At 42.7% G+C, this 13,848-nt stretch overlaps 1 protein-coding gene across 1 annotated transcript in view; it reads left to right on the forward strand.

The window, feature by feature from the left end:
- Positions 1 to 7,764: 7,764 nt before the first annotated feature.
- The window catches only part of STMN2 (stathmin 2), a 33,453-nt gene continuing 27,369 nt past the window's right edge, over positions 7,765 to 13,848 (forward strand). Inside the window, exon 1 of the mRNA XM_031590870.2 lies at positions 7,765 to 8,014. Coding sequence (XP_031446730.2) covers positions 7,996 to 8,014 — 19 coding nt within the window. The 5' untranslated portion in view covers positions 7,765 to 7,995. The remainder of the gene's footprint in view (positions 8,015 to 13,848) is intronic.

The following is a 13,848-nucleotide window of genomic DNA, read 5'->3' on the forward strand; positions in this document are numbered from 1 at the left end:
GCACAGAAAGATGAAGGGCACACGTGTTCACTAATTTTACATGTCCCGTCTGATGCATCAAAGATGTAATTTAAAAGTGTTTAGCAATATTTCAAACTCAGAAGTTGCAGCATCAGTCACAGGTGTGAATGCTGTGCAAATTGGATTCGGGACTCTAACGGTGGTCATTAAAATTAGATAATTAGAAGCTATTAGACTATTAGAGGTTTCACCTACAGAGACTGCAAAACTGTTTTAAGTGGATATATTAGCACTAGACAGGAAAAATCCTGTGCAGCAGTGCATTAATTCAGTCACATGACTTTCCTTTACCCTCCCTTGCTTCATTCATTAACTACTCTCAAGCTCAAGCAATAAATGAGGCAGGAGTCATGCAGGCATCGCTCACACGGCCCCAGTGCATCCTCAGAGCAGGTCCATCCTGTACCACACTGGGGCCAGAAATCCTGCATAAAAACAATACGTGATCACACACGTATCATATGGGAACTGAATTAAGGTTGCCAGGCAACCTCATCCCCACATTATGCCACAAATCCTTGTCCTTCATCTTTTCAGCAAACAATGCCAGGCCCCAACTCACAACCATATTCTTTCCTTAGTCTGCCTCAGAGATCCTAATTAGCCATGCTCCCAAAGGCTTCTTCATCTCAGTCTCTTTGTCCAGAGAGTTCCAGCTTTCTCTCATTACTCCAGTTGTAATTTTTGTTTTCTACATAGTACTTAATCCATCTCATTCCCTATTTCCCTTAAAAGTTCTCAGTCCCAAGAGATGAGACAGATACAATTAAAAAAATAAAGCATCCTCAGTGGCATAGAAACGTCAGAGATTCTAGTGAGATTTTAATGTGTCTCTAAAATCTGCATAAAGCACTTTTTTTTCTTAAAGGACAAAAATATTGCCAAGATTAAGTGGATTTTTACCTTGAAAAAGACAGCAAAACTTTCTACTACCAAAATAATTGTCTATCATATTTCAATTATCTGTTGCAGAATAGATACTGTTAGAGTGTTCCCAAGAGAAGACCACCAGAATGAACAAAATATTATCACATTACTTAGAGCTTATGGTCAAAAACAGCTCAGATAGCTGTTTCTTGTTATTGTTTTTCTTTTTTCAAACAAAACAAGTAATCAATGGACATGAAACACTGAACACGTCAAATTAAGATAATGAAATCTGACAAAGCTGTGAGCAAAATCAGGTGCTGCATGAAATTTCCTGTAAACTCTGTATGGGCTACAAGCAAGACTAGAAATAGAAAAGTTCTCCTACACTTCCTTCTCAGTGTTGTTTTTTGCTACTGTTTCCCTCTGAGTGTGAATTTCACCCAAATGCAACTAATGTATTCAAAATCTATTTTATATATCCTCAACGTTGTTTTTTTTTTTTACTTTATTGTCATCTGTTGTCTATACAGTGATAAATCACTGAGAAAGTAAAAATAAATTTTAGTTACAAAAAGAATACAAAATGAGCCTGGTATCAGAAACAGGATCATTACTTGAGAGACAGTAATAACATAACACTTATTCTCCTAGTATCTGCCTGACTAATAAAGAAAATGATCTGTAGTATATTTGGAGCATCTTCTTCAAAGTTTATGAGACAAGAACCATGGTGAAACAGCTAATTACCAACATAATAAATAAAGTATAAATAAATATTAAAATCAACAGGGGCACAAAAAAGTTAGTCAATCCTAAGAAGAGCAAAAGCAGCAAAGGAAAACCTGAATAATTGCATTTATATCTCTGCAAACAGTATGGTAGAGAGAACAAAATTAATCAAACCTTTGCAGCATACCTTATTGCCTATTTCTCTTTACAAATGGCATTTTGCTGTTCAGAAAACCTAGAGTCAGGAAACCAAATCAGAAGAGTGACAACATAGACTTCACTTCAAATAAAAGGTCCTTCTTGGAGGACATTTTCAATCTAGGACTTCTAGTTTTGGAATGACTTGTGATTTAGAACTGTTAAATATTGTCACTTCTAAAAAAATTTCATTGTGAATTTCTGACTTGCCATGGATGGAGCTGCCACTTGCCTGTCTAATCTAATTCCTTCTGCATCTTCCTGCCCACAGGGTTACTTGAAACTCCTCCCATTTTAAAAGGAAAATTGGATCTGATGTTCTTATCTTCATTGCCTTCTGTTTTAAAGAGTGAAGAACCCTGTGACCCCCAAATTGTAAGCATACTTAGCATATCAGATCTAGAGATGAACATAACAGGTCTTGACAGGACCTATCATGCTTAAAATAAAGTTTATTTGCTTAAAATAAGCAAAAGAAGAATGTTCCTTACAAAGGAGCCAGCCTGTAGAACTGACCACCACAGGCATTGTGGAAGGTAAAAGACAGCATGGGTTCAAGCACACTGCACAAGCACTTAGAAAGGTTTGTAAATGGCTGCTGAATAGGGAAACTGTACCCAACTCAAGAATATCCTGAGAAAGTGGCTGGAATGATCCCTGGGGAAGAACTTCATGCGCTTGTCCTACTCATGGCCTTCCCCAGCATTCACTTACAGCCAGTGATAATATGGAGAGGGTGGAGAGAGTCACTAAATGTGTAGAAACCATAGGAAACCAAGTTTGTAGAAACCAAACTGCGTACATTTAATAGAAGAGAGAATAACAGGAGCACTATCATCGAATTGTAGAATGAACCACAGAATCATAGATTGATTTGAGTTGGAAAGGACTTCAAAGAACATCTAGTTCATCTCTTTGCTGTGAACAGGGACACTTCTTACCAGATCAGGTTGCCAGGGGCCATCCAACCTGGACTTGGACATTTCCAGGATGGAGCATCCACAGCTTCTCTAATTTATTTTTATTTATTCCAAGTATCTGATCTAAATCTACCCTCTTTCAGTTTAAAATCATTGCTCTTGTCCAGTCACTATACCTGCTGATAGAGTCCCTGTCCATCTTTCTTGCAGGATCCCCTTTAAGTACTAGAAAGCTGCAATGAGGTCTCCTTGGAGCTTTCTCTTCTCCAGGCTGAACAAGCCCTGCTCCCTTTATAGGAGAGGTGCTCCAGCCCTCTGATCATCTTCTTGGCCTCCTCTGGACTCACTGCAACAACTCCACACCCTTCACATGTTGGGAGCCGCAGAGCTGAATGCAGCACTTCAGGTGGGGTCTCAGGAAAGCAGAGGGAAACGATCACTTCCCTTGACCTGCTGGCCACACTTCCCTTGATACAATCTAGGATATGTTTGGGCTGCTGGCACACATGTATCATATACACTTGCTCTCTTTTAATCCTCCTAGAGCTACGTCTATGGCTGCTTTTCCTATAAGGTTGCCATTTTAGGGACAGATGTCAGCTCTTCATCTGTAAACGGGAAATGAAAGAAGAAATAAATTAGGAGAAAGAAATGCATGGGAATATAGATCTAGAAACATGTAGGCAGGGAAGAATTAAAGGATTACAATAGTGAAATTAGGAAGTCAGAGGAGTGCATCAAACTGTGTACTTCTAACAGCATTTTTGTGAACATTCTGAAAATAGGCAGGCACTTGCAGAGGCTACTCAGTGGTGGTCTACTTGGAGATATGTCAGGATAAGAAAACTGAAAGATGTTCACAGGCATAGGATTCCCCTTCAGGTTGCATCCTTCAGCAGTTGTTGATGACCAGTTTGGCCAAGACTAGAATGTAATTAACAAGAAGATCCCATTATCTGATGGGGACTTGAAAGGGGTGGGTATACAATTGAGAGGCTACCAGCTATATGCCTAGATGGCCTTTGGACTGATTCAGCTCGACAGTCCCCTGTTCTCAAGAATATGCTGACCTCATTCAGAGCCACACAGTTGGCTTCTTCTTCTACCACTCTTCCTCCACAAGGCCATGGGTTTTCTGTATATTTGCAGCAGGGGATAGATTGTAGGTGCAACTAAGTCACTCCAGTAATGCAGCCTTGCACCACTCTAGCCCACATTTCCTGGACAACGGTATTGATGGAGGTCTAATTATGTACAATCCCCATGTTAAGCTTACACCATTTCTCAGAGATTTCTTGGAAAAAAACATCCACAAATACCATAATAGCATTATTCAGCTTCCCTACCGTGATTCTGAATGTTGCTGATATAACACCATGTGCAATTGTGCAAATATAAAAGCCTGCATGAAACCAGGCTAACACTAAAGCTGCAGTATTCCAATGCGTGGTATGTTCAGCGACTGAAATCACTAATGGTGACATTGTTTGCAGCTGGCTTATTGAACCACTATCAAGCTGTAACAAGATGATTTTTAGAAAGGCTATGCCCAGGAAAAAGCACAATTTCAGAAGTGAATAAATGCTAGTAGAAATGTAAGAGTATGTTGCTGCTTCATAACTCATATGTTGCTTTGGAAAATGAAAGGATTAGAAAAGTGTAATTCATGAAGAAAATGGTGATCATGTTTTATATATGATTCAGTTACACATATATATCAATGCTCTTTGTTTCTCTTAATGCATTCATCAGTACACAGATAATCTTTTCTTTGCTTGTTAGAATATTTATAGAATTAAGCAGAAATTAAAAAGAAAATAAAAATCCAAATTACTAAATTATACATTCATATATTTGTAGCCTCTCTCTAAATTTCACATTGAAATACGTAGGGTACTGAAACACACTATGCTAATTTATTCTAATCCATACTTAACCTGCTGTGAAGAATAAGTCTGGACAAAAGATTTTTTCACCCATGTTAGAAAATTATTCTGTTGAATGTTCCCTTAAGAAAATCTTTATTGTCCCCATGCTTTCAAGGGTACAGAGGACCATGTCATGGTTCTGTTTTATGAGAACAAAATAAAAATAAAATAGCAAATAGTCCTCACCAAGGGAGCCCCATCCATTCCATTAGGGATGCAGAGAGAATCTGGTGGAAAAACAGCATGTGAGTACATAATTTGAAACTGTATCATAATATATATGCATAGGGGAATAATTAAGGTTGCACAGGCACCATTCTTCTCTGACTTTTGAGGACTTCATTGCACAACCTGAATAACATCTTTCACCATAGCTTTGGGTGAAGGGGTGGAAGTAATAAAGATTAAATAAGTGAATCAGGAGCTAATTACTTATTAATCTTCAAAAATTGCATGGACACAAAGAGAAATTGCTTTGAGAGGCCTAAAGAAGAAGTAGGAGTGACCACAGCAAGAAGCCAGCTGCTTTAAATAAGGTTGATTGTATTTCCTAGTGACAAATATTAAGTGTACAGAAGTCAGTAACAGCTTAATTTCTCAAGTTATTTAAGTTCAGCCTATGCAGCAGAGACAAAAAGCACACACTAATAGGAGATGCATAACCTACTCCCACCTCTGCTGTTTGTAGGTGCCAGAGCAAACAGCATTTTCCGTGCCAAAGGAGTTCATTTACCTAGCAACAACAGTCTTCAAAGTGCTGCATAAACATTCCTCTTTCCAATATCACCTCCCTCCCTCCTTTCCTTGTCTCCAAGTGGGTAAGAATTAAGGTTCTTTCTAACAAATGGTTAGAAAGAAAAGAAGAAATGTGAAAAAAAATGTGTAACAATGGACTTTTCAGCAATCTGGCCAAGGCCACAGGTGAAGTGTCCAGTGAAAGCCCAAAGCCCACTGCTGTTTAGGAGCTTTGCCCTGAAGTGTATCCTTACAGCCTGTACATCCACAGACCTGGATGTAGGCTAAGCTGCAAATACATTTTAATGTCGACTAAGAGAAAGCCCAGACCATGAAAAGAACACAAGTTGTAGCCTTGCTAGAACATGCTATAGCTTAATTCTGTTATCCTCTCAGATACATGTGAAGCACAACATTGAAAAGTGGTGGCAGATCAGACACAATATATGGTGTTTCTAATAACTGCTCCTGTGAGTGCCAAGTGATTGACATGACAGTGATTGCCAACCAATTTCTTGCACCACTGTCTTGGCAGGAGCCTCCTCTCGCAGGAGGAGAGCCGGTGTGAGCCCCTTTGGGCCCTGCGGATGGTGATGCGAGAGAGAAGGGCGGTGGCGGGCAGGGAGCGGGGCGATGCTGCTGTCACTGCGGCGGTGGCTGGAGGCAGGCTGGGTTAGGTCGGAAAAGAGAAACATCAGAATGAAATAATAAAGTAAAATTTAAAAAAGAAAGCAGACGACAAGGCGGGTTGGATGCCTGCTGGGCGTGCCGCGGCGGGGGATGGGAAGCCGAGCTCAACAAGGAGCGTTATGGCAGGGCCCTACCGGGGTCCCCCCGCGTCCCCTCCCGGCAGCTGAGCCCTCGGTGCCGGGAAGGCAGGAGCCGGGCGGGGCCGGCAGCGCAGCCCCTCACCCTCTCCGCGTTGCGGCTGCCGCGCTGGGCTGGCGCAGGGCCCGCGGGGGGAGGGGGCGACAGGAGGAGTGCGGGGGGATGTGCGCCGCCCGCTCCGCCCTGCCCCTGCCCGCAGTCTGCCCGGCCCCACCCTCCCGTGCGCTCCGGCCGCAGCGCCGCCGTCTTCAGCACCGCGGACAGCGCCGGCTCCCGTATCCCCGCGGGCCAACGGGCTGAGGCCGCCCCGGCAGGAGCCGCCGCGGCATCCTCCGCGCTGCGGCTCCCACGCCGGTGAGTCACGGCGTCCCGCTGTGCTGTTCGGGGCCGTCTGCTCGTCGTCCCCCCGCAGCTCACTTGCAGACTTTGCTGCTCGCACTTAAGGAAAAACCTGGTACCCTCAATTCAGAAATGATCAATAGTAACTCAAAAGAGAGAGTTGGCCTTTGACTCAGCTCCGGGCCCTACTCTATTCTGACGCGCTTTGACTGGTCTGAAGGAAGCTCAGTAATGGAGCAACCCCACAAGCTGCATCCTCCAAATTCTGAAAAATTGCCCAATGGCTGCCTCTCTGCAAGCAGCGTGGGAGCCTGCTACCTTTGGCCCCAGCAAAGGCAAGTGAGCTCAGCTGGACAGCGTAAGGATGAGATGGCCATGTGTTGTCCCCCATGTAGCATAAGCTCAGATGCTGCCTGCTCTAGAGAGATATCAGCTGTTTCCAGCCCTAGGTGGTGTGCAGCCATTGCCATCTTTCTAGCAAAATAATCAGGTAACCACCCACATGTGTTTAGTTGTCAGCCACATCCTTAAGAGAATCTTTAAAATGAATGGCAAGAATTCTTACAATGCATCCATCCCCTTTCCTGTAACAATCCTGTTGGGTCACGTTCTGCACTCTTTATCAAGAAACTCAGGCTCACAACTTCCCAATGGCTATCTTTATCATGCGCAGTGGTTACTGGAACTCCTTTGCACATTCATCCTGTTTTGGGCTTTCCAGAACCCTTCCTGAGCACAAGCAGTTCTAGATGTCATTCCCATGTTATGGCACAAAGCGAGTGGTCCAGGGTTAGCTCTGGGATTTCTAAAATAAATATGCAGCATAAAAGTATATAGTATCTGCATGTACTAGTAGGAAACAGGATGCAGAAGGGAAAATGACCTAGGCAGGTGTTCTATTGAAATGGTTTAGAAAATCCTTTCAATTTGTCCTATTTATTTATTTATTTATTTATTTATTTATTTATTTTTGTCACAGCTTTGGAATAAAGTGTGTTAAAATGCATTTCTGCTTGTTTTACAGGTAGCAACAGCAGAGCCTTCAACGCCAATAGGCTTTTTTCATGTAAGACATAAAACATTTGACATGGAATGTACTACTGAAGCCAGACCGAGGGGGGAGAGGCATTCAAGGACTGATTTCCATTTCAAACTGCATTCTGGCACTTTGTACTCCAGCACCATTGGTGGATCAATATTTAATGCCCGGAGATTCTGGCTCTGCAGGAGTCATGTCAGGGGACCTCTAGAGCCAATCTGCTTGGGTAGAGGAGTGATAATTATTCATGGGCTCCTGCCTCTTGCTCCTTCTCTTGCACGGCCCCACTCTGCTGACTCAGTGCCTTATTCAGTCTTCTCTCCCTCTCTGCACTGCTGTAGCTGGACCCCTTTGCCTTCAGCACCTCTGAGCGCCTGCACATCCCACCATGGCTAAAACAGCAATGGGTAAGAAAATACATCTCTTTTCCTTCCAATGCCACCTCCACTATTTCCTAGCAGCACTCCCTGCTCTGCGGGCTCTTCTCAGTGGCCCCAAAGTTTAGAAAAATCAAGAAAACGCTAAGCGTATTTTTTTATTTATTTGATGGATGTAAAAAAAAAAAAAAAAAAAAAAAAGGAAAGGAAAGAAAAGAAAGAAGAAGAAGATGAAGAAAAAAGAAAAAAAAAAAAAAAGGAAAAAAAAGAAGAGTTGAGGGAGGGGTAGGAGGAGGGTGGGACCGCGGGGCTTTTTTAACGTCCTGAGATCAGATTAAATATTTTCTGATGGGTGAGGTTGGTAGTGTGAGCACAGCCTTATTCTCAAAACGATTTTTATTATTTCAAAGATTATCTTATGGCACCGAATATGTACATAATGTTAATATATATATTAAAGTAGAAATATATTTTTTTTAAAAAAAAAAAAGGGGGAAAACGAATGGAAAAGTTCTCCCCCCTCGCAAAGATGTCCCCACCGCTCAGCAGCCCCGCCGGCGGGCGCACCGCTGCCCTTTATTTCTGAACCACACCGCGTGGCGAGGGGCAGAGAGGGACTCGGGGATGGCATCGCGGAGCGAAGCGGGCGGGGTGCGGTGCGGTGCGGTGCGGTGCGGGGGGGCGGCGGCTGCGGAGCGCACTGCGGGCCGGCCGCGCCCAGCCCAGCGTCGGGGGCTGCGGGGGGGCGAGGGGAAGGAGTCCGCACCTGCAGTCTGCCGGGGGGGGGTGGAGGGGGAGAACGGGGAGGGGGAAGTAGGTCACTGCACCGTCGATGGCTGTTTTCTAGCGGGTCCCACCCTGCTTTCTCTCCCTGGGGGCTCTGCTGTTAGCTCGCGTTTGGAAGCTGCAAGCCCGGCAGCCCCACCCTGCCCATCCGCCTCTGACGGAGCCGCGCCCTGCCGCTTCGCAGCCCCGCTCCCCGCACTGTGGGTGCGGGGACCCCCGGCTCCAGCCTTGCTCTGACCGCCGGGCGCTCGTCCGGGCAGCCCCGGGGAAGGCGGCAGGAATGGGGGGGGGAGGTTAATGGTGTGTGTGGGGGGGACAGCCCGGCCCCTGCCCCTTTGTCTGAGGGCGGCTGGAGAGTGGGTGGGGAGCGGAGAGGCGCAGTGAGGGTGTGGGAGATACGGTACAGAAGGGTGTGGGAGAAACGGCTGCTGGAAGCATCCAAACTCCAACACTGCCTGCGTTTTCCTATTTCCCCCCCCCCTCCTCCTTTTTTTTTTTTTCTTTTTTTGGGTGGTGGGGGTGCATCTGTGAAATGAGACAGGACCTATGTTTGACGCAGTGAAGTTTTCACAGACGTTCACCATTAAAGTCGTGCACACACAAATCACATGAAACGATGATGGAGAGCTTCAACACCATCCTTTCCCGAGAAACAAATCCCGTTCAGATTCCCACTCTGTGCACTGTCATCACTCTCAATCACGGTGCACAAAGTTGCACCGAGCCCTTCTGGCACTGTATGTGATGCATTCTGCATTTATTTCTCTGAACGCTGATGTTCTGCTCCCGAGGAATAATCGGTGTGGATGGGAGGCGTTTTAGTCTGGCCATGGAAGCCCTGGGGACAGGGCAGGAGACAGCTGGATGCCCGAACAGCGGGGGGGGGAAAGATGAGGGCTGTGGATTGTGGCCAGCCCTGCAGTGCGAGCACGCCCTCTCCTCCCCGCTGCAGCAATCTGGTAATCGGTATTGATAATTTGTCGTCTGCCAGAGACGTACCGCTGCAGAAGGCCCTGCTAGGAGTGCTGTCAGTGGGAAAGAAAGGGCTCGTCAGCCTTTGATTAATGATCTCTCAGAGCACAAATATCGAGGTTTCTGCAGCAAGAGACATGGCGGAAATCATTAGATTTGCCCAGAGACCGGCTGGCGTATCACTCCTCTTTGCCTACTAATACCTGGCTAACAAGCAGCATAGAAAAGCAATTAAAACCAATAGAACTACCTAGCTCAGGTTTCTGAAAGTACTAAATACAACAGTGTTCATTAAAAATGAAGTGAATGTTAATAAAAGCATCTTCGCTCTTTAAAACTCATAAAGGCAAAAGCTTCTTTCTTTTCACCATTTCTTTAAACTTCATTCTTCTTTACTGTAGTTATTTTCAGGGAGATTTTGAATGTAGACAACATACAACAATAAACCCTTTCATCTCTATTTTGAGGCTTTATTCAACAGAAGAAATTTTATTGTCTCGTGGAAGAGTAGATGTTTTCTCAGTCAAAGGTGCTTCCATTTTCTGCTAAATAAACTGCACTTGTTCTGTATCCAAGCTTTACCCAACAGACCACTAAGAGACCTACACAGTGCCTGATCATTTTTTCCCTATTAAGCACTGTATTTTGCAAAGTGGCAATAAAGATGAGGCCCTGCTATCATCAGAGCCAATGGAACATTTCTAATCAACTTAAGTCAGCCCACCATTATGTTTCTGGCCCTACTCCAGCAAGACACTTAAGCAGGTGTCTGGGTTTGAGCATGTGAACAGCCCCAGTGGCGTTGAACAGAACTCTTCACATAACTCAGTTTAGGCAGGTGCTAAATACCTGTCTTGATAATCTGTGTTTATCTTCTGCCATAAAGATCATTATTCAGCGTTCGAAATTTTGTTTTAAGATTCTATTAAATAAAACCTTTTCAAAGATAACTCCATTGACTTACATGGGATTTTCAACAGCTACAAGAAATTCTGGAGCTTGTTGTACCCTGGATGCTCATGAAGTTCTTTCTGTTTAGTTTGCGTAATGTAGGAATGATGCCCACCAGGCTCATGCATGCATGTGCATATGTGTGTGTCTTATTTAAAAAAAAAAATGCATACAATGTGACTGCAGAAGACGTGGCGACTTTTAAATGGCTCCTCTTGACTCCTACTTCCATATAAAACTTGAGTTATATGGATAGCACACAAGAGGCGCATTTTAGAGCATTAAATCAGCTGGTTTTTTTTGGGTGGGGTCACTGCAGACCTGATAGGCCGTGTACATGGTTGTATAATCCATCTTAGAGCACGTACATGGCAGTGTGAGGGTGGAACAGGCAGTGATGCTGCTCAAACAAAAAGAAAATGTGTCTGAAATCACTATTCTGCTGTTTTCTTGCTGTGTTTAATTTAAAGAATACTTGTTCTGAGAACTTGTCCAGGCAGTTACCATACAGAAAGTCATGGTCTGTTTACGGTCCTCACTGTTTTTAACAGCAGTTGGTCTAACAGAAATACACAGGATATACATGAATGATGTGTTAAAGGAGTGTTTTAATTTGGAGACAGTCAGAAAGTCCATGAGGTGACAAATAGGTGGAATTTATGGCAACATAAATATTTAGGCAGCCCCACATTGCCTTTCAGTAAGACTGATTAAACCACTGTAAAAGCGCTTCAGAGTATTGTTCTTCTATTCTTTGTGTTTTAGCTACAAGCTCAGATCTAAGCACTTAGCTTGATGGATGCACTGCTGCTACTCAGTTTGTCTATTTATGGAGTACTGCATTATTGTTTTATCCCAGTATGTAAACATACATACAAAGTTATAAATATATGTATGGTTGTTGATTTTAACTGGTTCAATTATTTTAATAAGTAGGCTTTCTACCACGAAGAGCTAAGCGTTTTGCCCTGACCTGCCAGTACTCTTAAACAATTGCTTTAACAATTGCACACGCGTAGTCGTCTGGACATCAATAGCAATGACAAGCTTCAAGTTAAACAATATATGGCCAAGTGCCAGGCTGCATGCAGACTAAAAAAGCTTCCTTCCATATTGTGCGGGCTTTCAGTGAAGGTTTTAACCTGTTTTCTTCCCCTTTTGTAAATAAGTGGACACAAGTCATCAGTATACTAATTGTTAGAAATTTACATATTTGAATAGACTAATATAAAATTACTTCAAAATAAGAATTAATGTAGATGAGATTCAGAAAAGAGAGTTTGTTGTCTTATAATGTTGACAGAAATGTGATTTGACTCAGATATCATCATTCCAAATTTTATCAGGCTCTCGCAGAAGAAACATTTCGATTAATCTGTTGATCATTCTTCTGATCATTGCTATGCTAATAAAAATTTGCTAGCCAGTACAGTTCACGTGAGTACTCAAGGTTAACACTTATTTACATTTTTCCTGTTTTTAAAAAAGTAGATTACTCTTTCTGCTATTGCAAATTCAGGCAGTAATAATTTCACTAACAGTCCATGTGGTTAAGAGCTTATGTTGCTCCACAGCAGTTCTTTATTTACCCTGTGAAATGTGAAACAGGAGAACAGAGCATCACCTATTCCATCACCTTATGGAAGATATCCAATAATGTTCAGAGGAAATAAAAATAAAAATCAGTAGCTTGAACACTCCCAAAGTATTCTCTTTGCCTCTACATCCATCTTCTCTTGTTCTAATACAAGCTCTATCTAGCTAAACACTTCTCAGTTTAATAATGTATTTTTATAATCTATTCACATTGATTTTTCTCAGGTTTTCTCTTAATTAATTAATTTAGCCTGGAATCTTTTTTCATTTCTTTGGTATTTGCACTACAATAGCACGTTTCTCTAGATTGCACTTCGCACACATTTTTTCTTACCATAATTATGCATGTAATCTAATGGCATGGTTAGATTTTTCCCAGGTGACATTTACATTCATTTTTTTCAGAAAAGAATTCTCCATTTTCAAATTAATACCACTAATTAAAAGACTGATTATAGCAGAGAGATTGGATGGTCATATCCAGCAATACACTTAGGTGACATTTTAGTCTTCAAAGACTGTGCAAAAATTAAGAGATTAATTCTCCTAAAAGCCTCCTGTGAGAAATAAGCATTACCATGTAGGCTGAAGAGCAGAGATCAGAGGCTTCTCATGGCAGGTAGGTCTGGTCATGGAGCATTTTCATGTAAGTCTAATTCAGCTGCCTTAGAAGCACAGAGTCAAAAGGAACAGGAGATATTCAGTGCTCCTGGAAAAAAAAAAAAAGAAAAAAAGAAAAGAAAAAAAAAAAGCCCTAGGCTTATTTAAGCCCTATGCCTTAAACAAGGCATCCTAAAATGGTGCCACTGCAAATAATTGCAATAGCTGGAAAATTAATTCTCTGAAAGAGAATTGAGTGTTAAACGGCATGTTGATCACCAGCTGATAATTCTGTGGTCTGACCAGTAGGCAACAACTCAGCTGGAAACGGAATCCTCCAACAAGACTTTTTTCTAATTGAACATGTTTCCCAAAGGCTTTACATGTATTGACTACATTTGTCTTTAAACCTGCAATATCAGGCCTCAATTTTTTTTTTATCCTGGCACTACCAGTGCCAGCTCTGCACAATTCTTTGAAGAGGAGTGAATATCGTGTCACAAACCAGAAGTGATCACTTACCCTGCCTTCAAAGATCTGGTGTTAACTGTCCAGACAACTTTATAAATAAAAACTACTGCTGTCATCAGGAGGCTTGTAGACAACCTTCCTCAGCAGTACCCATAAAAAGGATGGTAGATGAAACTAATCTGCAAGTCTTGTCTCCTTGGTTTCAGTGGAGTTCAATGCTGAGCCTATGGGAGTGCAGAAATCTGGCAGATAATTCAGAGGAATGGCCAATAATCACTATTTTTCATAGGGTACACAGTCAGTGATTTCTGTGGAAGCACTCTGATCCACTGCTTTTTTTCTTTTTATTAAAAGATACTGTTGATCTCACTTGGAAATGGGTCAGTGTGCTGCTGCAGACTGCAGTTCTACCTTTCAGTCCTGGAAGGTGCACCCATGGCTGTAAAGAAGGCAGTGTTTGTTACTTTAGACATTACTCTAGAAATTAA

This window comes from Phasianus colchicus, chromosome 3, assembly GCF_987193195.1.
Source record: "Phasianus colchicus chromosome 3, bPhaCol1.hap1.1, whole genome shotgun sequence".
NCBI classification, from domain to species: Eukaryota; Metazoa; Chordata; class Aves; order Galliformes; family Phasianidae; genus Phasianus; species Phasianus colchicus.